This window comes from Arthrobotrys flagrans (genome assembly GCF_004000055.1).
Source record: "Arthrobotrys flagrans strain CBS H-5679 chromosome Unknown unitig_0, whole genome shotgun sequence".
NCBI lineage: Eukaryota > Fungi > Ascomycota > Orbiliomycetes > Orbiliales > Orbiliaceae > Arthrobotrys > Arthrobotrys flagrans.
Window position 1 is genome coordinate 5,048,951 of NW_027137550.1, and position 25,478 is coordinate 5,074,428.

A 25,478-nucleotide genomic window follows, 5' to 3' on the forward strand; every position below is an offset into this window, starting at 1 on the left:
CTACGAGGTACTCCTCCCCACCCCCAATCTCTCCACCATCCTCCCCACCCACCTTACAAAATGATCCTCCGCAGCATCCGCACATTCTTTCAACCTCTCATTCTTCAAATCCGCTCTACACGCAAACCCATGATTCCCACCTTCATAAAACACCAACTCACTGCCCACCGCCCTCCCTCCCTTCTTCTCCAACATTTCCTTCATTTGATTCGAAAACTCCATGGGATTCATATAATCCTCCGTCCCCATCGCCACACTCATAGGAGTCTGTAACTCATCAATTTCTTTCGGAATCTCAATTCTAGAGGGATGTCCCGCGTACGCGAAGTCGATAAGATACTCACCACCATCTTCCCCGTCGGCCTTCTCAGCACCGAGCAAGAAAGCGTGTTTACCACCCCAACAGAACCCTGCTACGCCGACTAAATTCTCTTTTCCTTCGTTTTTCCTGAGTTCGGTGAAGAATTTAACAACCCGTGGATGGCTCTTCGGCAAATTGTTTGTTAATCGGAAAGGAATAACAACGTATAACGCCCAGAAGAAATAATATGGTTTCAGCAAAAGTGACATCGGGCTAGTCCAGTTATGTAACATATTCTCGATGGGGAGATCCATAACCCACAAGGGCATCTGGTAGCCGGCCATGAAGTCGGGGAGGTAGACGGTACATCCGGTGCGAGCCGCGAAACGGTCGGCGGTTAGACGCACGTTGGGGGAAGCCCAGCCCATGGCATCCGGGATCAAGACTAAAATCGCAGGCTTGGAACCCGGGCTGGAGGGGTGGGAGACGTAGGTCTCTGTTTTTTTTTTGATTTTGTAAGAAGGTGGTTATATAAACGCGGTAGTTATATTTGCCAGGGTTATGTACCAAATCCATGGATACTGGTGATGTGGCCCTTGGTTTCCCCTTCGTGGATGAAGCCTTTGAGGCAGTTTTTGCACATGCCGGTTGCCATGGTTGATATTTAAATGATGGAGGCCTTTCGACTTCAGAGGTTGGAGTGAAAGTATCTAGGATTCTTTCATAGTTAGTCGACCATTACGAAATAGTTTGAAGATATATGAAATGTTAAACATACGTAGAATAGCCGTGTTCCCCAAGCCTCTTTAATGTTGTATTTTCGATCACGAAGGAGCAGGGTCGTGCAATGGATATCGAGCAATATTCATGCACATTGATAAATTTGTCCAAAACTGAGTGCCTTCATGAATTCAATTGAACGGAAATACCGATCTGAAAATTTCCAATTTATATTCGAATATTCTTCCCCCAGCCCCTCACCTCAACACCCACGAACACAAAGTTTCCTGTCTACATGTATCACCGGAAATAATATCCTAAGTCCGTGCCACACTGTGCAGAAGGGCAGGGACACCACAGCAAACTCTCAGCTCAGCAGCCAGCAAACATAGATGTGGCTAATATATTCGTACGAACATAGGTGCATATACGCATATTGTCTAATCTCCGCTTACCTCCGTTTGCTATAGCTGTAGATCATAGAATGGATTTTATCTTGATGTCACACAAACAAGTGGGCATTTTCTCGACAAAAAAAAACAAGCTTTGGGTGGATATCTCGGCAGGTAAGATCCGTTAGGTCCTTGGTCTGGAATAAGCAACATATAAATTAGCTAAGAGAATGATTAGGTCGTTTACCGGCGAGTGTATGAATTCGAATACCTGAAGTGTATATAAAAAAGTTAGCAGGGTCTTTAATCATCTTACAGTCGACTATCAGACATTCCTTAAACAAAATTGCTTAAGAAGACCTTAAGGATGACCATGAGCACATTCGAATTCATGAACTTTGAAGATTGGGTTGCCCCTTGGTATCTTTCTAGTGCTCAAATAATTATGAATTTTATGGTCATGGTCGGGGCCTGGGTGTTCTGCTAAAAGAACTCGGATTCTGAATCTATATTGACATCAATATCCCTATATCTGAATATTTGTGCACCAAATCCTCCCTACCATCTTCTATTTTCTCATGCTTTCATCTTCGTATGTTAATCTTCAACGACATCACCCGAGAAGTTATATGGGCCACCTTACAAAAACAAACTTATATCCCCATCATACCGGTAATAAGGGGCGCGAATGACATCCTAGCATCAGGCAATAGCCTCCAAGACGAAATTTATTGGAGCCTTCGCAAAATTTGGAGACCCAGGCGCCATGTATTCGTGAGGTAAACAATGGCGTTTATAGAATATTGTCTAATAAGCCCTGTATGAACAAGCCCGCGAGGCATGCTAACATGTTATATCTGCATCCTACAGGTGTAATCTTCATGATCAGTTTCATTTTATTGACAAGCCTCTCGCTTCGAGCGCTGTTACTCAAAACATGTGCCTCAAAGCTTCGCTTCCCGAACCGGGTTTTCAATAATTTATCGCTTGCTTGCTCTACATTATGCACCCCTAATATCTCGATATATTCGATCGACCAGGGTTCTGAACTGTTAATCTGTTGTTTTGTTGACTTTGGGTCCTGAGATTGCGTTTCCCCAACATAAATGCGCAGGTTCTAGATGTTCTTCGCGTCGACTGTTATCGGCGACATGGATGTTCAATTCTCTCCTGGCCTCTGAAGCTCTTCGGATTTGATTCTGGAAAAAGTCAGGCGCAATAAGACCCTGGACAACGCCCAGGGTTATTCCGCGACACGAGACCAACCCACTATCATGCCCTCTTCTCTCTTCTCGCAGTTCCTCCGAGGACCGAGGGGAACGCTTTCACATGTCAAACGCCGACAGACTGACTTTAGTTAGTGCTGTTATAACCAACCAATGAGAAGGCAGCCAATTGAGCACCCCCAAAGCTCCGAAGTGTGGGGAAATGCCCGGGGTTTTTTAAGGGCTTCCTCAGCTTCCTCCTTCCAGGTTTAAAATTCCCTGGCGCATTACATTCCATGCTCGCCTTTGGCACAAGCAACGATGATGTAGTTTGGTGGTATTTCCTTTGTTAGGTTACCGCATGTGACCCATTTTGCTTACCCCGGCTAAGTGATTTCGGTCGAACCGCGACCCCAAGTTCGCATATGCTCGCCATATGCATTTCGCAGTTGCAGTTTGACTTGAGGTTTTACGGGCGAAAGAGCTTGAGGAGTACCTGCCAGTTTGTGGCTCCCCATAGTTTCACATGCTTGTGATAGTGTGGAGGGTGTTTAACCTCTTTGCTTTATAACCCCGAATGGCCAGCTTGGGAGAGTTCTTTGTATTTCTCTTTTCAAGTATTTCTCCTTTGCCTTTCCAGCATTCCACGGCACAAAATTAAACAAAATAAAGCCGTTCGAAAAGGGCCGATTCTCGAACGTTTTCGGAGCGGCGGAGCTTTTATATATCTTTTACCGCTGTAAATTTACCTTCTTACTATATAGACTCATAAACTTCTTCTCTTTCTTCTTTCCTTTCGCTATCACCACCCGCCATATATCATTCCAGAGTCACAATCTACCCAATCCATCTTAATATCTACATCATCATTACAAACATACTATCAAAATGGCAAAGGTGTTCTCGTTAGACGACGTCAAGGCCCACAATAAGCCCGACGATTTGTACATCGTAGTTTACGGCGACGTCTACGATCTTACTAGCTTCAAGAACGAGCATCCCGGTGGAAAGAAGAGTATGTCCTATTAACCTCCTTCTCCCTCCCCTTCACTCCTTCTCAATCCCACCATATGGACGCGTCTCCACAATTATCCGATCCGCGGTTACTTTTAGTCGATGTATGAAGTGGCTGGAAAGCTCTTGCGTTGGTTTGGTTTGGAATGCAATGCAATGCAATGAGCTTTCCCCACGGTGCATTACCGAACAACCTCGGCAGGATGACGGTGTCGTGATATCGATGTTGTCAGTACCTCAGCACTAACACCATATTTTTTTTTACCGCACAGTCCTCGAACGTGTAGCCGGCAAGGATGCGACTGTTCAGTTCCAGAAGTACCACAAGGACTCAGTACTAGACAAGTACAAGCCAAAGCTCTGCGTTGGATCATTGGAGGGCAAGGCAGCACCTGCCCCAGTCAAGGAAGCCCCCAAGCCAGTCGCCGCTCCAGCTCCAACACCAAAGCCCGCCGCCTCTGCCGCTACCACGTCGTCGGCCGAGCCTGCTGTTACCGTTCTAGATACCTACGGCGATCTCATTCCTTATGGTGACCCAGGCTGGTATCAATCTTACCACTCCCCATACTACAAGCCATCTCACGCTGCTCTTCGCGCCGAAGTTCGTGAGTGGATTACCAATGATATCGAGCCTTATGTTACAGAATGGGATGAGGCCCGCCATGTTCCAGACACGGTCTTCAAGACCATGGGAGAACGTGGATACCTCGCTGGTCTTCTCGGTGTGAAATACCCAGTTGAATATACCGACCGTCGGGTTGCTTCCGTCCCACCCGAGGAATGGGATCACTTCCATGAACTCATTGTCACCGATGAGCTTTCTCGTACCGGATCCGGTGGTTTCGTTTGGTCACAGATCGGAGGTTACGGAATTGGTCTCCCACCAGTTATTAGATTCGGAAGGGATGAGCTCAAGAAGAGAATTTTGCCAGGTCTTTTGAACGGTGATAAGAGAATTTGCTTGGCGATTACAGAACCAGATGCTGGTAGTGATGTTGCCAATTTGACCTGTGAGGCCAAGTTGACTCCAGATGGCAAGCACTACATCGTCAACGGTGAGAAGAAGTGGATCACCAACGGTATCTGGGCAGATTACTTCACCACCGCTGTCAGAACCGGAGGACCAGGAATGGGTGGTGTTTCCGTCCTTCTCATCGAGAAGACACATCCAGGTGTTAGCGTCAGGAAGATGGATTGCCAGGGTGTCTGGAGTTCCGGTACCACATACATCACATTCGAGGATGTCAAGGTTCCAGTTGAGAACTTGATCGGAAAGGAGAACCAGGGCTTCAAGGTCATCATGACAAATTTCAACCATGAACGTTTGGGAATTGTTATTCAGTGCAACCGATTCAGCAGAGTTTTGTATGAGGAGAGTATGAAGTATGCCCATAAGAGAAAGACCTTTGGCAAGAACTTGGTTGAGCATCCGGTATGTTTACCCCCCATATAACACCTACTACCTCCATCAGCATTCGCTAACATGGAAAACAAGGTCATCCGTATGAAACTCGCCCAAATGGCCCGCCAAATTGAAGCCTGCCACAACTGGCTTGAAAACATTGTCTACCAATGCGAAAAGATGGGAACCACAGAGTCCATGTTGAGACTTGGTGGTGCCATCGCCGGTTTGAAGGCTCAGGCCACAACTACCTTTGAATTCTGCGCCAGGGAGGCAGCCCAGATCTTTGGTGGTTTGGCTTACACCAGAGGCGGACAGGGTGCTAAGGTCGAGAGGCTGTACAGAGATGTTAAGGCTTATATGATCCCTGGTGGTAGCTTGGAGATCATGGAGGATTTGAGTATTAAGCAGGCACTTAAGGTGCACCAGGCCCTTGGTATGAAGTTGTAGATGTACCATGGATAGGTTGAGGGGGTGGGAGAGGGGTAATGTTTATATCACGCAGATTACCTTGGTAATCACCGTGGGCTTTTACGCTGGGCAGGCGGGCGGCTCGGTGTTTTTTTGGTAATACTTTTTATATTATTACTTATTTCCCGCTTTTATTGTCATTAGGATTCTCTGTGTATAACTAGGCTGTGAATACTATTTATTCTTCTGAGCAAGCTCTTTCTTTCGAATCAATTATCATTATCAACTACTACTACCACTATTATATCGTCTACAGTCCATAATGGAAATTACATGATGAGAAATTGCCCTGTAGCCGTGTATGTTTATGATGTAGGGGCCAGCCATCCATCAGTCCTATATCCCTCATGTCTAGATACCCAAAATATACCAAAGAAAAAAGAACTCCCACTCCCATAATTCGTGATAAACGCCCCAAGACCCCCCAAAATGGTACACGGCCTCTTAGGCCGAACTGATCGTGGTCTTCTCATCAATCCACCCCGCGACCCCCTCCCTGAGCTTTACCATCCACGCCTCCTCCTGCATCCAAAAATGCCCGGCTCCGTCTACTTCTACCCCTCTAAACCTCCCAGCAGATCTTTCCACCTTCCCGTTCACCCAATATCTATACCTCCCGACTCCAGTAAACATATCATCAGTTCCATAGACCGCCAATACATCTCTCTCATCCTCAACATCATCCTCAAGATGCTCTCCTTCCTTCTTCTTTTTCTTCGTCGGAAACCAAGCCATCGGATTTGGGATATTCAGAAACATCGATACGGGTGGTAATAACGGTGATACTAGTAGCCAGGAAGATTCCGTCTCCAGCTGGACGTTGTAATTAACCTTTTCATCCACACCACCACTACCACCACCCCCTCCATTGCTATCCCTTGAAGTCTCCCCTTGCTCCTCTTCATACTCATCGTCATCATCATTAGCCCACACACTCCTCCCCAAAGCCGCACCTCTGACCATTGCAAAACTCCTACGCTTTTCGGTACTCGCCCATTCATACGCTGTTCGTGTAGCATAGGCTAGTATATCCTTATCCACCGTTTTTAGGACGTGAGAGGCGGCCGGGGTGCGTGAGGCTATTAGCGAGCCGTAGGAGTAACCGGCGAGGAGAATTTTGATGGGTTGTTTCTTTAACGGAGTAGGAGTTGACGTCGTAGGAACATCCACCACCGGATTCGTAGACATAGGAGTACCGATCATAAAAGTATGAGGATCAATACACTCCACATACTTCGCCAAAAAAGCGGTGACCGTAGCATACTCCTCCCGTTCTCTGTCCCCCGTCCACGACGTCTTGCCCTTTGAATTCCCCGCGCCGCAGAAGTTGAAGGTAGCGACTACCCATCCCTTTCTGGTTAACAATGCGACAAGAGATAGGACTACCGGATCATCCCATGTACCGCCGAGAGAAGCGTAAGGATGTGCGACAACCGCGGCCTTTCGAGGTGTGTTTTGGGAAATACCGTAGTGTTGGGGGAATTCCGGGGGGTGGTAGACTCGTGCTTCGATTGTATGGTTGTGATAGGATGGGACGGGGATTATGAGGGTTAGGATTGGAGACAATGAGGTTGTTCCGCTGCTGCCGCTGCTGTTCGTGCTGCTGGAGGAGAGGGAGTCACGGTTTGTGGAAGGTTTACGAGACGGGGATTTGGATTTTGGTCTGGATTTTGAGCATTTCCGGGAGGGAGAGGGAGAAGATGAGGATTTATCTTTGTCTTTGGAGTCCTTTGACGATTTGTGTCTTAGGTGGGGAAGGTGGAAGTGGTGATGATTGCCACCATTGTGGCGGTGAGAATGTATACGGGCGTGGAAGGCCGCGAGTTTTGTGCGCAGAGTCATGACTGATTGATTTACCGAGTGATGGTGAGTATCGGCAGCCGTATGTGTTCGATGAGGGCGAAGGAGAGCATTGGAGGTGCTTTTCTATTCGATGAAAGAAAAATAATAATGCGAACAGCGGATGGATGGAATTCCGAGCGAATCGAATCGTGGCGGTGGAGGATAATGTTAAGCGTGACGTACACTTCTGACGAAGGAGGTTGTTTCACAGTGAATTACCATATTGGGAAGTCCCAGCATTTTCTTTGTTTGAGAATTGCTGCTTTTGGAAAGTATGAAATGTATATTACCGGATTGGGTAACTGGCGGTTAACCGGCTCCTTCGTGGAACTCCTCCGGCTGCTGTAGTGCGTACACTCATAATCGATAGTCATACACAAGCCCCATTCCATGTTTCCCTTCCCTATCCTGGCTTCCTTAGCCCCCCATGCGCCTATTAGAATGAAACACCAAAGTACCAAATGAGAAAGGGAACGACCAAAAAAAATGCAACGGCATGCACATATACATCCAAAGGAAAAATATCAACCAACAGGTAGTAAGTACTATTTTATATCCATTAGACACTCTCGAATGACTATATTGTAACCTGTAGTATCGAACCACTGCCCTCTTGTCGTCTCTTCTCCGTTATGGATCATTAAACAGTCATTTGCGATTTCTTTGGCAGCACGGCCGGCCCGAGGACATGTGATATCAACTTTGGTCGTTCGCTGGAGTATCCCTCGAATTAGTCACATCAACTCCAAAGGATTGTAATGTATATAGCACCAGTTGGTCTTAGATTACGATAAACTTACATCATTACACAAATCGACGGCAGCGCCATTAACGCAGCCCGTCCGTGCACAACTTCTAGCTTCAGCCCCACACCTATGATAGTTAATTAGTATTTAATCCCCGAATTCAATATCACGATCGAGGGAAAAATAAAGTGTAAAATGAAGCTTACATGGTATGCTCGCCGAGTGCTTCTAGATAAGCCGCTTGTGCGTAAGCACCAGCACGGTTGGTATTCCATCCGACAACCTGAAAGCATGTTGGACGATGTTGGAAGTACCGTTTGACTTTGCTAGGCTATTTCGCGTATGTTAGTGCGATTAGATTGACGACGGTTCATACGTCGAATTTGGAGATACTAATGTACGTACGTCCTCAGATGTCGTTGGCGTCGGCACTTCTGGGTTCCAGTCTGGATAAAGTTCCTGGATTTGCGGAATAATCTCCTATTGTCAAACATAAAAAAAAAAGTATTAGAATTAGCCCTTTCCGTTATAAATTCTATGTAAGGCATCCCATCGTAATCTTTATGGAGCCGTACCTCAAGAGTACCCGTAAAATTGAAAACTGGTCCACCCGGAGTAATGTATCCGTGAATATTCATTGGCCCCACAATCCCACTTCTAGCCGCATCGCTAGCTAGATCGATAACGCCGATCGCATCAGCATAGAGCGCTGGGGCTGTAAACACGGACTTGGCGATTACCCCGATTAACAGAATAATACTTGTCCACATTTTTGTCGCAAAGCTGATTTTCTTTGGTCTGGATTTTTATCAAGAATTCAGGGGATTTATCGGTCCCTATGAAAACCACACAGTCTGACAGGAATATTCCGACAAGACGGGCTGTAGCGCTGGACTTTTTGCAACAAAAGACGCACGCACACGCACATACATACACGAATTGAAAGAAAGTGTGAGAAAGAGAAGAGACACCGACCGATCGAACGAGACCGGAAAGGGACAAGATAGGCGTTCTTTATATACCCACAATAAAAACCAAGTTTAACCATCTGTTTTTATTTCCAAGGAAAAAAATGTTATATATGCATTTGATTTGTGGGGTTCTTGCAGGCGCCACGTTTGCGGATTGAGGTTTTTGTGACAGGAGACAAGAAGTTTTTTTCTCATTCGTAAACGCGCTTTACGCCTTGCTGTAACTTTGTGGTGGGACAAGGGGAGGGGGTGGACAATGCGAGAAATTTCGCAAGGATATTAAAGCCGACGAAGGGGGTTTCCTGTTCCTGGCCGTGAATTCAAGGGGGGGCGTTGTTCTCGTGGTTGGGACCCGCTGTTGGTTCCGCCTGCGTCCGGTTGGAATGAGACATGCGGTTTAAGTAGGTGATCGACAGTACATACAATTAGCGTCGGTATGCATTTTCGGGTTTTATGTGACAGCTTTCAACCTGCAACAAATTAGTGTGCATGCATGGGTAATTTGTGCCTCAGCTTCCAGGAATCCTTGTTGAGCTGGGTTTATGTGTGTTGACGGCGTGGTATTTTGAAGGTTACTCTATATGATTGGGAAATATTGTCGGAAGAATGCCTGGTGCAGAAAGACTTTGTTGATGGATTTGGTAGGGTAGTTACTATGTTTGGAAGTATCAATTAAGGATGCCCAGAAATTGAATATACGACATAGATCGAGAATGACTGTTCTATGGAACTGTATGACCAATAGAGAGCTTGAAGGCGTAAAAATATTCTTTGAGACGTCGACGGGCCAGCGGAATACTTGATAGATTGTGGATCTTGAATGGCTGCCTAGCTTCATGACCTGGGAGGTTTTGCTGTGCCACAGGCCGGGTTGTAGCGTTGCCGTCGGGTCTATGTGATTAGCTGTCGTGTTTAAAAAACCACGGATATTATTTTCCCGATCTCGGCCTGAGAATGGCACCTGCTTGGTCACAATACCGGGTATCGAGATCTCATTACGTATAACCCGTGGTATCAAAGCATTATCCTTTCATCCAATCCTCGCTGCCAAAGCTATCATGACAATCCTTTGCGATTTCGCCGGAGGCTTTGTCGACTCTGCCGCAGAAGATGCTTGGGGCGGTAGTTCGCTGTTGATTGAAAGGAGGTTAGCACACGCGGGTTCTTTCTTTGATGGCGATAGTATTTGTCATCTATGATAGTAAGGGACAGCTTACATCGAGGGCTGTGCCTTCGGCACATGTTGTTCGTGAGAATTGGCCTGGTGGGTCGCCGCACCTGTGTTTACGAAACAATATAAGTAATTCAAATATATGAATAACACTCGAGGAAGAAGATTACATATCGAATATTGCGATTCGATACTTACATCGTACCCGCTGGGAGGTTTTGGAGATTCTTTCTCGCCTTTTCAACCGCCCAGGTCCGGCATGGGTTTCCAGCGACCAGCGAACAAGTTGGTCGGTTCTTGAAATATCGCTCTACTAGAGATGGCTATAATAACACTATCAGTTCGCCATACAAACGGAGTTAGAAGATGGTATTTTGGAAGTGAGTATACCTCGTAGGTTCCAACTAGCTCCAAGGGTCCGTCCGGGGTGAGCAGGATGACATGCATGGGAACAACCTCGCCGCTGCTCGCGGCATCGCTGGTTGGAGGGTGTAACTTGGAGCCGCGAAGGTCAACAGGGATATAATCGCCAAGGACTTCATTTTCGACTGTCATGGGACAGTACTGATACCATCAACATTCTAGGTTTTAAATATTTTGGAACCTTGGACCCCAGATCCTAGAGGGTATAAAGAATGGAGACCAAAGTTTGCGCTGACGTCCTGCTGTACCACGATCGAGACGATCGAACAATCTCTTTTTTTTCACGGCTGAAAAGAGTAAAAAGAACATCAGTATGAGGCCAAAGTACTCCTCACCTCATTCTCACGAGGAAAAAATACCTTTTCCCATGATAAATGAACCTTGAAATTTTAAAGCATTCTCAGGAATACGATAACGCCCAGCCCAAACCGAGCTTTTACCAGAGATTTTCTTCCCGCGGTTATGGCAAAGATTCGAAAATATTGCGCTCAGACCTTCTAGGATTCTGTGAACCTAGCTTTTTCGGAGTGTTGAAGCTGGAATATGCGCGTCTGCGGCACAGGTGAGAAATTGGTTGGCCACATACTACCACGGCCCAGCAGTAAAATGCCTCTGTCATGCATATTGCCTGTCCGGATGGCACGGATTGTTATTTTGCACGGCCGAAAGCCCGAGTGCAGAATTTGAGCAGGGCAGGAGACTAATTGGGAGAGACTTTGTCGTTCCGGGTTTGCCTCAAGCTCAAGAATTCGATAACTGATCCACACCATCGGATCAATCCGATATAGCGGCAAAAATAATTTCATTCTTCTCTAGAAAGCTTGCAGGGAGGCTCTGAATTCAGCTGGGGTAAATCGATTTTTCTCGACGAATCTGTGTTAATGTGATACAATGGTAAGTTTAATTATGTAACTTGGGTGGCTATGGAAGAGATATGAACGTATGTACGACCTTAACCTGGTCTCGTATATCGGTCTCCACAAAGCGAAAGCCAGGTAGAATTACCCAAAACTTGCACACTAAAATCTGGCAGATGTACCAACCGATATATACGATATCGCGATTGAAGCTATCGTTATAGGCTGGAAACTCTAGCTCGGATTTAACTCTTTAATCCGGCTGATGATGTCCTCCTGTAACCGGCTTAGTTACCTGGGCCAATGGGTTTTAATAAGAGGGCTAAACAACGTACCTAAAAGTTTGAGTAAAGTTCATGGCTGTGTCATAGTACCATGGTTGCGCCCATTGATCATGACGCATTCGATTGTTGGTCGCACAATCCGATGTTATGCTGGAGGAATCAAATCTAGATATCTTGTATTCATTAGAAGAGCGATTATGCCTATAAAACCTCCAGAAAAGATTGGCTGCATATCCATTATATATATGTTTTCAGACGTGAGTGCTCTTTGGCCTAAAATAAATAGACGGCAGGCCCTAGCCTAGCTTAAGTACAACGCTGGCTCGCCTATGGGAAGCCAATGGGGCGTCAGTGTGTTCAGACATAGCAAGCGAATACAAAGCACCTGCGATGTATATACAAAAAAGAGATTCGAGAACACCATAAATATATAAACCGGATGAATACGAGATTTGGTCTTATGAGTATGGTTAATATATATATATATTGAGTATGGTCTAGATTTGAGACTAGACCTAGATTAAAGTATTCGAATGGGTGTCGGAACGGCAGATAATTCCCTGCAACTGGACATGTACGGCATGTAGTATCGAAGCTAGACAGTGCGCGTGCACCAAAGGGGTTTTTTTTTGTACGGGATGCTGGCAGACGAAGTGCGTTGTTTTTGTTATATTCTGAGCTGTAGAGGCCTAATGGCTCCGTGATTGTTTTCTGAAGGTATTGGAATTGAGAATTTCCTTATTGGGAATCAAGAATTTGGAGAAGTGAATTGTAAATTGGATGGATTGATCGGATTAATTGGATTCTAGTCTACACGAAAATAGGTGGTCCTTAAATAGACACGATGCAGGAAAGAATGTGAAGCGAATCATATTGTGTTGCGGTCACGTGACCGCTGTGAAGCCCTGTAGTCAGGGCTGCAACATGAGCAGAGCTTATTCCATATAGCTCAAGCTAAGTTAATTAGTAGTCATGTAAACTGACTGTTTCTCTAAAATAATTTTAGCTTTTTTAGTCTTAGTCTGCTCTGCCGTGTAATAAATTCGATTACCCTGTAGTATTAAAAATTCAACGGGCCAGCTTGTGCAGAAAACTTTTGATTAAGGCTAAAATTAAACCGATCACGACTAGACTATACAGTTTTATCGTTAATGTGAAGTTGTATATATGCAACGGAATCCCCGTTCAGGTATCTATGTATGTACAAAAAGAATTGCGAGCAGAATATTTTATATATACCCGAAATGAAAGCAGAAGTCCCCTCCACCCACTCGGTGTAAGTGCCCCTTTCAAAGAGACCAGCTTCCGAGTAACTTGAACCCTTCCTACCCAATTATCAGGCTTTCTAACAAGAAGTCCTAACATTGGTAGTAGTACAATAAGTTCCATCCGGACCCGATCCAATCTTCGTTGGCTCGGCACCACTCGAATTACCGGTATACCTATCGCAATACTTGCCACTGTTCTGGCAAGAATTTGAGATCTTGCAGGTATCTCCGTAATTGGTGTTAATGCCACAAAGCACGCCACCACTGGTTGCGATTATATTATCAATAACGATGTTACGAGGTCCACCATTTCCTGAACAGTTTCCGCAGGAACGAACGACTTTTCCGTAGTCGTTTACGTAGAAGTTTTTGATTGTTAGGGTGCCGCGGCCGTTGAATTGGGCGACTTTGTCGGAGGCTTTGAAGGCGCCGCCGCCGGTTATGTAGGAGTTACCGGAGGATTGTTTGATTGCTGGAGTTTACGAAGTTAGTATATTTATTTTGCGGGGCTGTGTAAAGAGTGGAGGAAGGGAAACTTACTGATAGCATCCTCACAAACATCCAACCACCAAACATTCTCAACGGTGCAAGGTCCACGGCAGTGGATACCCTCAGCCTGATTAGGTCCAATAATAACATTACGAATAGTAGCACCGGATTCGAGAATGAACATGGCATCAGCCTCCCCAGTTTCGGTCTGTTCAGCGCAGACCTTAGGATTACGGTCATACTTGAGCATACCGCCGTCCCAAACGCCAGAGATAACTTTGGCAGATGGAAGAGTGGTAGAACCAGCGGAGGCAGGAACAACAGTGGTCAAGCCGGTACCGCCGCTTCCACTGCCAGCCGTGGTTGTGGTTGTGGCTTTAGTGGTTGTCTTTGTGGTTGTGGACTTTGTGGTAGTCTTTGTGGTGACAGTTGTAGTCGTTCCGGATCCGCCGGAGGACTGGATACATTGGGAGTACCAATCGTTCGAGTAGACACATGTCCACCCCGAGACACAGGTTGTGGGACCGGTCCAACCAGATCCTCCGCATTGTGCCCATGGTTGGGCTTGAGCGCTGACCAAAGCAGCGGTGGCCAAGATGGCAAAAGTTGCCTGCTTCATTGTGACGTGTTTATTTTCTTCCCGAGAAGAGTGTATTAAAATAGAAAGATGATATCGAGAACTCAAGTATCCTGACCTGTCTGCTGAATCAAAAAAATCCATCATGAAGGAGGGGTATTCACAGCTCTTTATATCCCACAAGACCTAACTAGGCCACGCGATATCCCACCCCCCCAATCTAACCTTCCTATCCACAAACCCACGGTCTGATAACCGCTAAGCATACCGTGGAGTTTCAAAAGCACTCGAACCTAAAGGCAAGCGCAAGGAGAGGGAGAAAAAAAAATCTCCTTATTCCCCACACCGCGATCGCGGTACCATATGAAACCACCCTTGATATCTTGCTCATTCTATAAACCTTCATCCCCAAAATCTAATAGGTGGGAAATTCACGTTCGATGCGAAACATCCCTATCCTAGTAAAATGGCTCTCGGCTCTGCAAGATGCGGGCAGAAAGAGCGTAAGAAGGTGGGTTGGACAGGGTAGCTATCCTTGGTTAATCTACCGATATATATAAAAAAAAGGCGGTTTTTGTTATAATATCGTGCGCTGCATATAGATGGTACTTCATTGCAAGAGAAAAAGGTTGGACATGCATGTACTGCGGAAATGTACATGTGTTTGGGCATTTGAGAAACGGGGTGGTGTACCATGGAACTGATGGGGACGGTAGGGATGATGGCATAGCCTCCCGGCTAGTTCTGGGCTTTCATCCGTTCTATTCTTCGAGAGAGTTTTAAGCCGTCCATGGTAGTTTGGAGAAAGGGGTGTGATTTGGCGCTGCCTATACTTTTGAGTTTAGAGGTTAGCTACTTCAGTATATATCACCGAAGCCTCTGAGTTAAGATCATACACTTCCAAGCCATTTCGTCCCATCAAGAACCTTCAGGAGAGAACGGCAAGTTCCATCAGCGTATACCATTTCCCTAGATAATTGCCATATTTAGACAGACCCGAGCAGTCCTTTAATCAGACCTAGAACTCAAAAGACTCAAGCAATTGAACCATCGCAGAGGCCACCTCCACCAAAAAACCTTAATCCAACACCCGCGCCGGCCGTCTGATCGTTCATGGCCTTGTCGTCTCAGATTTGGTGGGTGGATATCACCCATGTTTGGGATGGGTTGAAACTGTGACGTTTTGTCGGAAGCGCCATCGTTCGTCTCCGGCGCCAAGTGTGCACCAAGGGAGGGACGTGCGTTCTGGTCATTCTTTCAAGCAAGTCGATTCGACTTGCTTGCTAGCTTGCTTGTATTAAATCGTCGATATTTTCTCCGTTTTTTTTTACAAACAAATTATATATTTATAAATATCCATTTTTTGAGGGATTAGTAGGTACTTACGACCCACTTGTAGTAGAGGCTATTGTCAGTGTACATGTACACAATATGTACTATGTGTATGTTCGGTTCGAGGGACTCGCTTCCGTCTCGGGTTATATTTTATATCCAGACCATGTGTGATACTCCACCATTTCTACAGGCTCAAGCGATCCATAAGAGAAAAATATTCTTGTTTGGACATATTTTATATCAGCCTATATGAATATTCGAATGCGAGAGATCTCGTTGGAGGGAAAATTCGACAAAATACTTGTGTATCAATTTGGTATAATTACACAGACTTTAAGCTTTGTGTGCCAAGGCGCATCCAAGTCGGATGCTTGGGGTCAGTATCCGTGGTTATCAATGATGGACTGTACCTTTGACCGGGGTCGAACTAGTATTGGGTAGGAAGATAAATGGTATACGGAGTGCAGGTATAATATATCGAATACGGATAGGAGTTTTCCCGAATTATAAGTTGTATAGAAAAGAAATCTCCGGTGTTTCTAGAATCGTGGATAACATATTCATAAATTCATTCCCTGACATTACTCTAATTTCTCTTCGGTGGGGCTCTATGAAGCAGGTGTGGACTCTCACGATCCCTCAATAAAGTCATACTCACTCCATATCCATCCCAACCTCCAACTCTCCCTCCACACACCCCCAAAACTCCTTCACAACCGCCTCCCACCCCTCCCCACCCCTAACAGCCATATACCTCCTCCCATCGACCTTCGCCTTCCACCTCCCCGGATTCGCATCCACAATCTCCCCACCCGCCTCCTTAAGCACCACCCACCCCGCACAAACATCCCAAGCCCAGCACCCCCCTTCCCAATAAACATCCGCCCACCCCGCCGCCACGCTACAAATATTCAACGCCGCTGATCCCAAAGACCTAATAGAATGAACCATAGCCCCACCATCTTTCTTATCAGCACACAACTTTCTAAAAGTCTTAACCTTAACATCATAATCATTCCCACTTCTATCACTACCCCATTCCCCGATGATTAGACAATTACCCAGCCCCCCGTTCCCGCTATCGTCGTAAAAGGGTTCTAGTGGTTTTAATGGGAGTTTTTCGCGGTTGTGGAGTGGGGAGGTGAGGTAGCTGCCTTGGTCTTTTATACCCGTAAAAAGTTGGTTTGTGAAGGGATTGTAGATTACACCGATTACCGGGGTGAGGTTTATGGCGAAGCCGAGGGAGATGCAGGCGTAGGGGTAGGTATGGACGAAGTTTGTGGTGCCGTCGATTGGGTCGACGATGAATGTTGGGGCTGGGGTGAGGGTGTCGCCGGGCTTGTAGGTTTCTTCACCCATGAATCTGTATACCACGGATCAATTAGCATAACTCTCGTTTGAATCCTCCCGCAGAACCCCTTTGCAGCAAAGGAAAAGGAGGTCATACTGATAATCAGGATACCGCTCTCTAATCCTCTCGCTCACCATCTTTTCGACGGCACGATCGGTTTCAGTTACTAGATCTGCTGCATTCTTTTTGCTACCCGTCCGGGAAGTTGTGGGTCGGGCAGATGTGATTGTTTGTCCGGCGGCGTGGGCGATTGATACTAAGAAATCGTGGATTTCTTGGAGGTTTACGGAGGACATGTCAAAATTTTCTGTGTTTGAGGCCATTGTGGTAGATTGGGCGGTTCTCTTTCGCTATAACTATCGGGTGTTAGTGACGTTCTCGAGCTCTCCTGCAGATTATGCAAATTTGATTACGGCAATCGAACGTACCTACCGAGTTAATTTCGGAAGCTTAAGCTATACGGGCTGAGAATGTTGTCGAACGGAGGGGCCAATTGAAGCTTACGGAATGAATTCAAAATGTGATTCCCGGAGCTGTGAATTCTGAATTGACAGATATAGCGGACTCCAACCGCACCGGGTCCGGAGCTCCCGTACCTGCAGCTTCGCAAGCCACACCTCAAATCCACAATCCCCATTCGCCAGAATTCCAAGCTCTACCCTTGTAATTTCCAGGCTCTCGAGACGAGGAAACTTGGAGAGAAAAATGCCACCCGGCTCAACGCAAAATTACGCATTAAGAACGTCAATCCAGCGTGAGATCGGTAAACGGGTGCTTTTGACACGCAACACTTACCCACGTGAATGTAGCGTTATGCAGGTTATTAAATTTTGCCGAAGAATGACGATAGTTTCACATGTTATTTCCTTCTGGTTAAGCGTAAATGTTTAGTAGTTTCTGGGATTGCAGTGGTGGAACGGAGAACAGCTTGCCTCAGGGACGAAGACACGGTTGAAGGCAGCGGTGAGGGACACATCGTAATTTTGAATTCCAAATCATCAATTTCGAAAATTCAAGGTCAAATCTAGTTCATTATTCACGTTACGACTGTAAAGGTAAAGGTTTTTGACGTCAAAATTGCCCTTGGTGTTTATTTAAAAAAACTTTTCTTATAAACAGGAATTTTCCGAGCTTCAGGAATCTAGAAAAACCATTTCAATTGAAAAAAAAGGACACGAGAACTGCCTCCTTTTCACTAGAAAAGACAGTCTCCAGTGATTGTAAAGTATAAAGGGTAGGAGGATACAGTAAACGTGCGAGGATCTTCCGTATCGTCAATTAAAAAAAAGGAACACCTTAGCAATAAGTCCTTATGCTGGCCATTAATGAAACAAAGGATTTCCTAAAAAAGAAGAGACAGCCCATCAAAGTATCCAATTTCTCCGCTTGTGATCAACACCCAGAAGGTTGTCAACACCCTGTGTTAAGATGACGTAGGCATTTGAGAGGTGTCTGGTTGGGAAGTTTTGATTTGGTCGTCAGAAGAAGTGGTAGAAATGAATGTTTAATTGGACGGTGGCAGACGAAAGAAGGTTATTTAAATGCTCTCTTTATTAGCACGAGCCGAGGCGTCATGCTTGGACTGGTTAAACTTGTCGGAGACGGCTCCGACTGCACCAGAGGCACGGTCTGTGATGGCCTCCTGTCCGGGAACGTTGCCCTTGGCTTGTTCCTTGTTCCCCTCCTTAGAGGCTTCGGAGGCCTAGAGATATATCCATTAGTTATTTGAAGAAAAGGATAGTTTGATAAAAGATTTAGACATACCTTGCCTTGAACGGTCTCAGAGACGTACTTTCCAGCGTTCTGGATAGAGTTGCCGATCTGGCCGACGACGCCTTCCTTTGGCTTGTCAACGTTTGGAGCAGACATGTTGATTGATTTGGTTTTAAAGGTTTTGTTTAAAAAAGTTGTTCGTTTGGGTTGAAGTTCTTGATTCTTGAATTGTTTTGCTTGACGATGATGATGTAGGATGGAGAAGAAGAGACGTGGGAGAACGGGATCCTTTTATAGAACCATTTTTGACTTCTGGATTCTTTCGTAATGTCAAGTTTACAAATGACGTCATGAGCTAAAATCATTACAATTCTATTATGGCCTGTAGTGAAAGACCTTCGATGAGGTAGTTTACAGCACATGAATCTCGATCTTAGCATCCCCCGCGATCGTTACGTTGTGGCCGGGCGTTTCCAACAATTTGGAATCGAATTTAGTGACGTCACGACGTCACTATCCGCGCTGGCCAAAACAAACGCCCTAAGCGAGCAATCATGACCGCATACTGGCGTAGACATTTTTCAAACGTAATACGTTAGCCTGTGTTACCTTGTCGTGTACGGCCGGTTTGAGCTATAACGCCACATGGATCATGCAGAAACTTTTCCCCGATCTGGTTTCAACTTGAAATTTCGTTCTTTATTTTCATTCCGCTGCAGAAAAACTTGGCCTGGATGCCCCTGGATCGACTATCTAAAAACTGTAGTTATTCTAACCTGGACGCCCCCCCCTGTTCCATGGTTTTGATTCGTATATACAAGTACATGCGTCGACGTTTGAATTGGAGCAGGGAATGCCTTGGCATGTGAGTTTTCCGAAAGGGCGGGGTTGTATACGCCACTAACCCGTTTCGAATCCAACGACCTTACATCATACCGGGACATTTCACGATTTGTCGCTTGATTCTCGATGGGCGGCAGATCGGTCACATCGCATAAGGATCCTTCTTTGTTTCTTTGTTCCTTGTCATGACGATGCTTATTTTCAAGTGTCAACGGACGAGATGTCAATGTTAGACAACATGGGTTTTGGAGAGCCCCGATAGAAAATTCGGAAATGCCCATAGGCTATGGACGTATTACTCGACAAGATCCGGGGGTACGGGTGGAGTCTTTTGCTGGCAGTCTTCAACAGCAATGAATACGTGTAGTATCGTATATCTTGCATCTTAAGCTTGACTCCGAGATCGACCTAAACCTTCATATTTTAGGCACGATGCTTAAAGCTAAAATACACATAACCGTGAATACGCTTTAAGTATAGCTCTACCCGGAACTCTAGATCCCTTTGCCTAGCTTTTCCAAACTCACGATCCTACTTATCGATCCCGATCTGAGTGACTTTAAAGCTTCGAACAAGTATGAATTCAAGAATGCTTAAAAAGTCCAGGCAATGAAATGATGCAAGCCAATAGACGATTTGAAGCCCACGGCCTCCAAAAAACTTGGAAGCTGTTCCGTATAAAAAAAAACCTATTTGAGAACGCAAGGCTGTCCTGCCGTTCCCGAATTCTAGTTCGCAGCTAGAGTTAATTCTCGAAATTTGCCTCTACAAAACTGATCTCGTGCGCCATTCCCTTATTCGATATCGAATATCCAAGGCCTACAAGCATTCGTTGGCCGAATTCCAACTAGTAACGTTACGATCGATCGAGTTCAAGGCCCGAAAACAGAAAACCAAAATCGAAACTTTACCGGCTTCGAACCGAACAAACGAAGAAAACAAGGCGAGGGTCCTGTCTGCCGCCCTGGGCAATAGCTTGACCGATGCCGAGGGACATAAGCTCCCCTCTAGACTCTTCGATCAGGTTGACTGGGGACTGCGAAAAATCGCAATACGTACTATCAATTGCGTCAATGTTCACATTTTTCAGTAGGTGAAAGGCTTTTTACTAGCTGACGTTAGTATGGTCAATACCAATACAGCCACGTTCGCCGTTACGAAATACCCCAATTCCATATTTCCATGGCACGAAAGCGCGACCCGTGGCCATGGCGAAAGCTAAGAATCGACATCACCGCTGTATATGATCACACAGACAAGGGTGTCCTCTACGAAGCGGGTACGCAAGGCATGAAGATCGCAGGGTGAAAAAAAACTTGAAGCTGCAAACGGGTGCAAGTAACAAGCTAGCCAGAAGCTTGCAGCCCCATGGAACGGCCAGAACAATGACGTCACAGCACTATCCCTTCCAGAAACTCCAGGTTTAAGCGGATCGGCAAAGACTGCCCAATTAACGACTGGTTGGCAACTCAGGCTCACACCCTCGGTCACGTGCGAATAATGCACTTTCATATTCTGCAAGAATCATCCAAACCGTATGAAATCGACACATTTAGGGTCCCGGCGATTCAAATAAAGCTTGAATCATGAAATTTGGTGGGATGTTTAAAAAGTTGGTTTTTCGGTGGAGACTCGATCTGTGGATCCGAATGTGCACATGTGTGGTGATAATGCGGGAAGCAACAACTATCCTCATTTCTTGGATATGGTGTGACAGGATGGGAAGGAATGGAAAAGTTAATAAAACCAGTAGCTGATGATATTAACGAGGGAATGATAGTCTCGATATAACTATTATGTCCGAGATTCTTTCGAGTCTCCTGATACATGCAGGTACGATTACAACGATGATGTTCCACAACATGCGCACGGAACCGACTATGCAGGAGGCAGCTTCCCGTCCGAAACAATCTTATGCCGCTCAATAATTAAGGTACCGGTAGCATTTCTGATATCCTCAGGGTATACCGGCTTCGGGGAAACAAATCTCGTCCTACATTGCCATGCGGGTTATGGCGGTCAAAAGATGCCTATAGATAACACTACCGGTGTGGCAACACAGGACATAACAACTCATCGGCTTCGAGCTCGGGATGTATCGATAGAAAAAACGCTTAGGATTCCTCTCACGAAAACCTAGTACCACAGAAATTTCCAATTGGTAGCAACCGGCCCGTAAGCCTATGCGGGCCGTCTACACCCGACCAAAAAAGCAGGGCTTGAAACTGTTCGAAGCGGATCCCATAGATGATCACAATCCAAATTCCAAACCGTCTCGAACGTCGAACACACGTAGACCATGTTTTTCATCCGATAAACCACCCACGTTTCCCATTTAACCTTTTATCGTTACCAGGTTTTCTCTCTCTTTCAAAACGGAAAAAATTGGTTGGCTATCAGCCTGCAATTGAGATGGCATATTGATATCAATATCCTGGTTTGAAGGGATCAATCCCTCGAATTCTGATTCCTTTCCTTTTTAAAAGTTGGAGAATGTTACTGAGATTGTTATGCGTGATTCCACGGAAAGCATAACGGGTCAAGCCAACACGTTCTTATAACTTCCGTCTCTGAACTATCTTATGGATCCATCTAGTTTCTTGTGGAGATAATATCGTGCGTGCTATCGAGGACAAAATGAGGTTGAAATACGGTGTATTCTCCTGACAGAAGCTTACTTCTGATAAAGAATAAAAAAAGTGGACCCTGAGAAAACGCCTCCTCCGTAAATTTGCGTGCGTTTAGCTTACGCTTGCGAACAAATTTCGAACAATTGCACAAAGGGAAAAAAAGAAAAGGAATCAACTAACCGCCGACTCCCTAAGAAAGTACCTGGTTTGGCGACCAAGATAACATGAATATCTGTTCTTGTTAGAGTATAGTTGGAGTGGTTGATGGGCGGGGGTGAGTTTCGGGAGAAATAAAGCTTGACGCTTGTGAAACAGCCAGAAGGCCAGACCTGCAGATGGGCATTCGAGGGAAGAATCCCGGCCGGTTGGTTTGAGCCCGGCGGAGGAGAGGACGATAGAGATTACGCAAGCTTGGTACTCTCCGATCATGCTTTTGCATGGCGACATATATACTTACATTCATTGTATGTATGTACTGCTGAGTGTAAAGTATAAGTATGGGTATGAATGCATTGTGGAACAAGCGCCGGTTTTCAAATCTCCTTTGTTCCTACCGGTAACGTCATATATTATATTTCAATAGTCTGGAAGGAGGTATAAGATCGCGTCTGCTATTGATTATCATAGCTGCACCGTCCGGCCAGTCCGATCTCAAAGCTTAACTTCAACGTTTGTCGACCAGCCCTGGGATATAATTAAGCAATTGGTGCAACATCACATGTTGCTTGGCCTCTTGGTTTCGAATAACATTCCAAAGGAAGGTACGGAAGAGGATAGACATTCGGCAAGCGAACCAACGGAACGGTTTGGGCACGAGAGACTTGGCCTTTCTTGTAGGGCTGTGCCTTTACAAATATTGGGAAAAGAAGAAGGTCTTCGCGGCACCTACATCTATACCTATATATATACTTGGGTACTACTTGGTATATACCCCTAGTGCCGGTAAGTCATGATCGGATCCCTCGCTGTCCGCGCATGGCATGACCTCGTTCGGTATACATAAGATGGTGTCGATGGATTGGATGGGAATGGGCTGTGGCTGCAGTGCCGTGCAGTGTGGGAGGAGCTAGATGCTACCTCATTCCATCCCATATTGATCCGATCCCCCCTGAGAATAGACACTATCAAACACCAACTTCACTCGCAACTTCCCTTTTCCTTCCTCCCATCTCTCTCCTCTATCCCTGATTCCATAATATTATAATCACCATTCTCCCCCATATGCACGCCTGTTGAAATCCAGATCCATTCGTTGTCAAAAGCTGTCCGACTTTTGACGGTCGCCTATTTCTTCCTTTCCCTCATTTCTTTTTCCGCCCGAGTTAGTCCAGCCGTTCGTTCGTTGGTTACTTCTACCATTCGTTTGACGTTCTCCTGAACCTGACAGCCTCTGCTGCAGCGTAGCAATATTATTTTATTACCCTGCTATTTTCGGACTTTCTCAGCTGCACCGTGCAGCCACAGCTAATAACTAAAACCTGCTCGACCTAATAAAACCACCGGCTGGTCCACCTCTTCTTCAATCTGCTCTCGTCCCCCCGACCTATTAATATTCTTTTTCCTCTACCAGTAATTAGTTACTACAAGGGAGAGCCGGTCGAAGAATCTCTCAGCATCCCGTCCTTTTTATCGAAAAAAAAAACCAACCCCCGGCGAAAGAGCCCCACGTCGTCATCTCACCCTCGCCCAACATGCCACCGGCCGAAGATGAACGCGGTCATGACCTCGAGGCCCAGAAAAACCCTTTGATGAAGGATACCGATGCAGACGACGAAGATGTCATCGAGAAGAGTACATCTCAGCAGGCCTCCTCGGTCGCTCCTGCTCAAGACGGGGCTGTCAAGTCCTCCAGCGGCACTTCATCGGGCTTCGTTGCTTGGACACTCGTCAATACCTTCGCCACGATCGGAATCGTATGCAACCCCTCGGAATATACTTCCTACCCCCTGAATCCCGCTCCCGCTTTTTGTGGTTTCGCACCATCTTGAAAGCGGACGTCACATCAACGACCACTCAAACAAACGTGGGATGTTGATGGTAAACGGTCGCAGTGTGACGATGGCGAAGAAGATGATACTATTGAAAGAAAAAGTATGGCTGACCGCGCCTCAAATCCACAGGTCTTCACCAACAAAGCCATCTTTGACGATCCGTCGTTCAAGAAGATGCAGACTTCCTTCGCCGCTTTCCATTTCCTGTGCACGACCCTCACCCTCTTCGTCATTTCCCGCCCAATGTTCGGTTTCTTCGTACCCCGCCGAGCCGGTTTCCTCGAGATTGCCCCTCTATCCTTCGCAATGTGCTTGAACGTCATCCTTCCAAACCTCTCGCTCGCATACTCCAGCGTTACTTTCTACCAAATCGCCCGTATTCTTCTCACTCCGTTTGTCGCGTTGATCAACTACGTCTTCTACCACGTTGGTATCCCGCGAAACGCGGTATTGGCATTGATTCCGGTCTGCTTCGGTGTCGGTATCGTCTCTTACTACGATACCCTTCCGGATCCGAACAAGCCGACCCAAGTTACCTCGACCGCCGGCGTCATCTTCGCTTTCTCCGGCGTGGTCGCCAGTAGTTTGTACACCGTCTGGATCGGAACTTACCATCGCAAGTTGAACATGAGCTCCATGCAGTTGCTTTTCAATCAGGCTCCTGTATCCAGCTTTTTGCTCCTCTACTTCATCCCCTTCTGCGATACCTTCCCTGTCTGGACCGGGGTTCACCTTAACAAGTACCTTTTGATTTTGTTAAGCGGTGGATTCGCCAGTTTGATCAATGTGAGCCTCCGGCCCCCTCCCCCTGTCTGTTTTGGATCGGAGCTAATTTGGGAATAGTTGAGCCAATTCTTCATCATTGCGGGTGCCGGAGCCGTCAGTAGCACAGTCGTTGGACACGCAAAGACCTGTTCGATTGTCATGCTCGGATGGATGGTCTCCGGACGCGCGGTTACTGATAAGAGCCTGTTGGGTATCTTCATGGCTATTGGTGGTATCGTCACGTAAGTTTCTTTCGCACTCTCGTGGGCTGAACGGTGACTGACCGAACCCTTTTTTTTTTTAGATACTCTATCACCATGCTTAAGGCCAGGAAGCCGTAATTGGCTTGATACCTACTAGGCTTTCAAATTTTCATATTTCAGGATTGCGACAACAACAAAAAAGTTCGTTCTTGACGCGTTGGGCCTTTTTAATGGTCTGATCACTCTTCCTACTACTCTTTTTTAGTAGGAGACTTTTTTTTTTTTTTTTTTTTTTTACCTCCCGATTTTTTATTCTCTTTTACTTACTTGCTTTTTCCACAATGGGAAAGTTGAGCGGGTTGCGGTAAGCTTTGTAATCTATACTACTTGGGCTTATAGACTTGGCTTCTGCTGCAGTGGTTTATCCTTTTGTTCTTCAGAAGAAGGGAACTTTATGCGCAAGCAAGAATTGGGGTGGATTTTAATCCGAGCGGGACTAGATTGGGAAATATAT

General features: G+C 46.0%; 9 protein-coding genes across 9 annotated transcripts; 2 read left to right on the forward strand and 7 right to left on the reverse strand.

The window, feature by feature from the left end:
• DFL_004506 (uncharacterized protein) lies at positions 1-956 on the reverse strand (the record flags this gene model as incomplete). The annotated part of the gene is made up of 2 exons (XM_067633611.1): positions 1-797; positions 869-956. 2 exons carry the CDS (start codon positions 954-956, stop codon positions 1-3), a joined length of 885 nt encoding a protein of 294 aa, XP_067491762.1.
• A 2,550-nt stretch (positions 957-3,506) lies between these two features.
• DFL_004507 (uncharacterized protein) lies at positions 3,507-5,484 on the forward strand (the record flags this gene model as incomplete). The annotated part of the gene is made up of 3 exons (XM_067633612.1): positions 3,507-3,633; positions 3,905-5,064; positions 5,128-5,484. 3 exons carry the CDS (start codon positions 3,507-3,509, stop codon positions 5,482-5,484), a joined length of 1,644 nt encoding a protein of 547 aa, XP_067491763.1.
• A 465-nt stretch (positions 5,485-5,949) lies between these two features.
• On the reverse strand, positions 5,950-7,347 carry DFL_004508 (uncharacterized protein; the record flags this gene model as incomplete). The annotated part of the gene is made up of 1 exon (XM_067633613.1): positions 5,950-7,347. One exon carries the CDS (start codon positions 7,345-7,347, stop codon positions 5,950-5,952), a length of 1,398 nt encoding a protein of 465 aa, XP_067491764.1.
• A 545-nt stretch (positions 7,348-7,892) lies between these two features.
• On the reverse strand, positions 7,893-9,025 carry DFL_004509 (uncharacterized protein; the record flags this gene model as incomplete). Its single annotated transcript, XM_067633614.1, has 7 exons — positions 7,893-8,060; positions 8,148-8,220; positions 8,300-8,424; positions 8,499-8,573; positions 8,669-8,766; positions 8,834-8,929; positions 9,010-9,025. The coding sequence occupies 7 exons, from the start codon at positions 9,023-9,025 to the stop codon at positions 7,893-7,895; spliced, it is 651 nt and encodes a 216-aa protein (XP_067491765.1).
• Positions 9,026-10,086: 1,061 nt separating this feature from the next.
• On the reverse strand, positions 10,087-10,790 carry DFL_004510 (uncharacterized protein; the record flags this gene model as incomplete). Its single annotated transcript, XM_067633616.1, has 4 exons — positions 10,087-10,194; positions 10,282-10,342; positions 10,434-10,558; positions 10,626-10,790. 4 exons carry the CDS (start codon positions 10,788-10,790, stop codon positions 10,087-10,089), a joined length of 459 nt encoding a protein of 152 aa, XP_067491766.1.
• A 2,354-nt stretch (positions 10,791-13,144) lies between these two features.
• Positions 13,145-14,175, reverse strand: DFL_004511 (uncharacterized protein; the record flags this gene model as incomplete). The annotated part of the gene is made up of 2 exons (XM_067633617.1): positions 13,145-13,539; positions 13,608-14,175. 2 exons carry the CDS (start codon positions 14,173-14,175, stop codon positions 13,145-13,147), a joined length of 963 nt encoding a protein of 320 aa, XP_067491767.1.
• Positions 14,176-16,122: 1,947 nt separating this feature from the next.
• On the reverse strand, positions 16,123-17,142 carry DFL_004512 (uncharacterized protein; the record flags this gene model as incomplete). The annotated part of the gene is made up of 2 exons (XM_067633618.1): positions 16,123-16,831; positions 16,916-17,142. The coding sequence occupies 2 exons, from the start codon at positions 17,140-17,142 to the stop codon at positions 16,123-16,125; spliced, it is 936 nt and encodes a 311-aa protein (XP_067491768.1).
• A 1,214-nt stretch (positions 17,143-18,356) lies between these two features.
• Positions 18,357-18,688, reverse strand: DFL_004513 (uncharacterized protein; the record flags this gene model as incomplete). The annotated part of the gene is made up of 2 exons (XM_067633619.1): positions 18,357-18,521; positions 18,584-18,688. 2 exons carry the CDS (start codon positions 18,686-18,688, stop codon positions 18,357-18,359), a joined length of 270 nt encoding a protein of 89 aa, XP_067491769.1.
• A 5,008-nt stretch (positions 18,689-23,696) lies between these two features.
• DFL_004514 (uncharacterized protein) lies at positions 23,697-25,102 on the forward strand (the record flags this gene model as incomplete). Its single annotated transcript, XM_067633620.1, has 4 exons — positions 23,697-23,918; positions 24,126-24,782; positions 24,840-25,003; positions 25,066-25,102. The coding sequence occupies 4 exons, from the start codon at positions 23,697-23,699 to the stop codon at positions 25,100-25,102; spliced, it is 1,080 nt and encodes a 359-aa protein (XP_067491770.1).
• Positions 25,103-25,478: the final 376 nt, after the last annotated feature.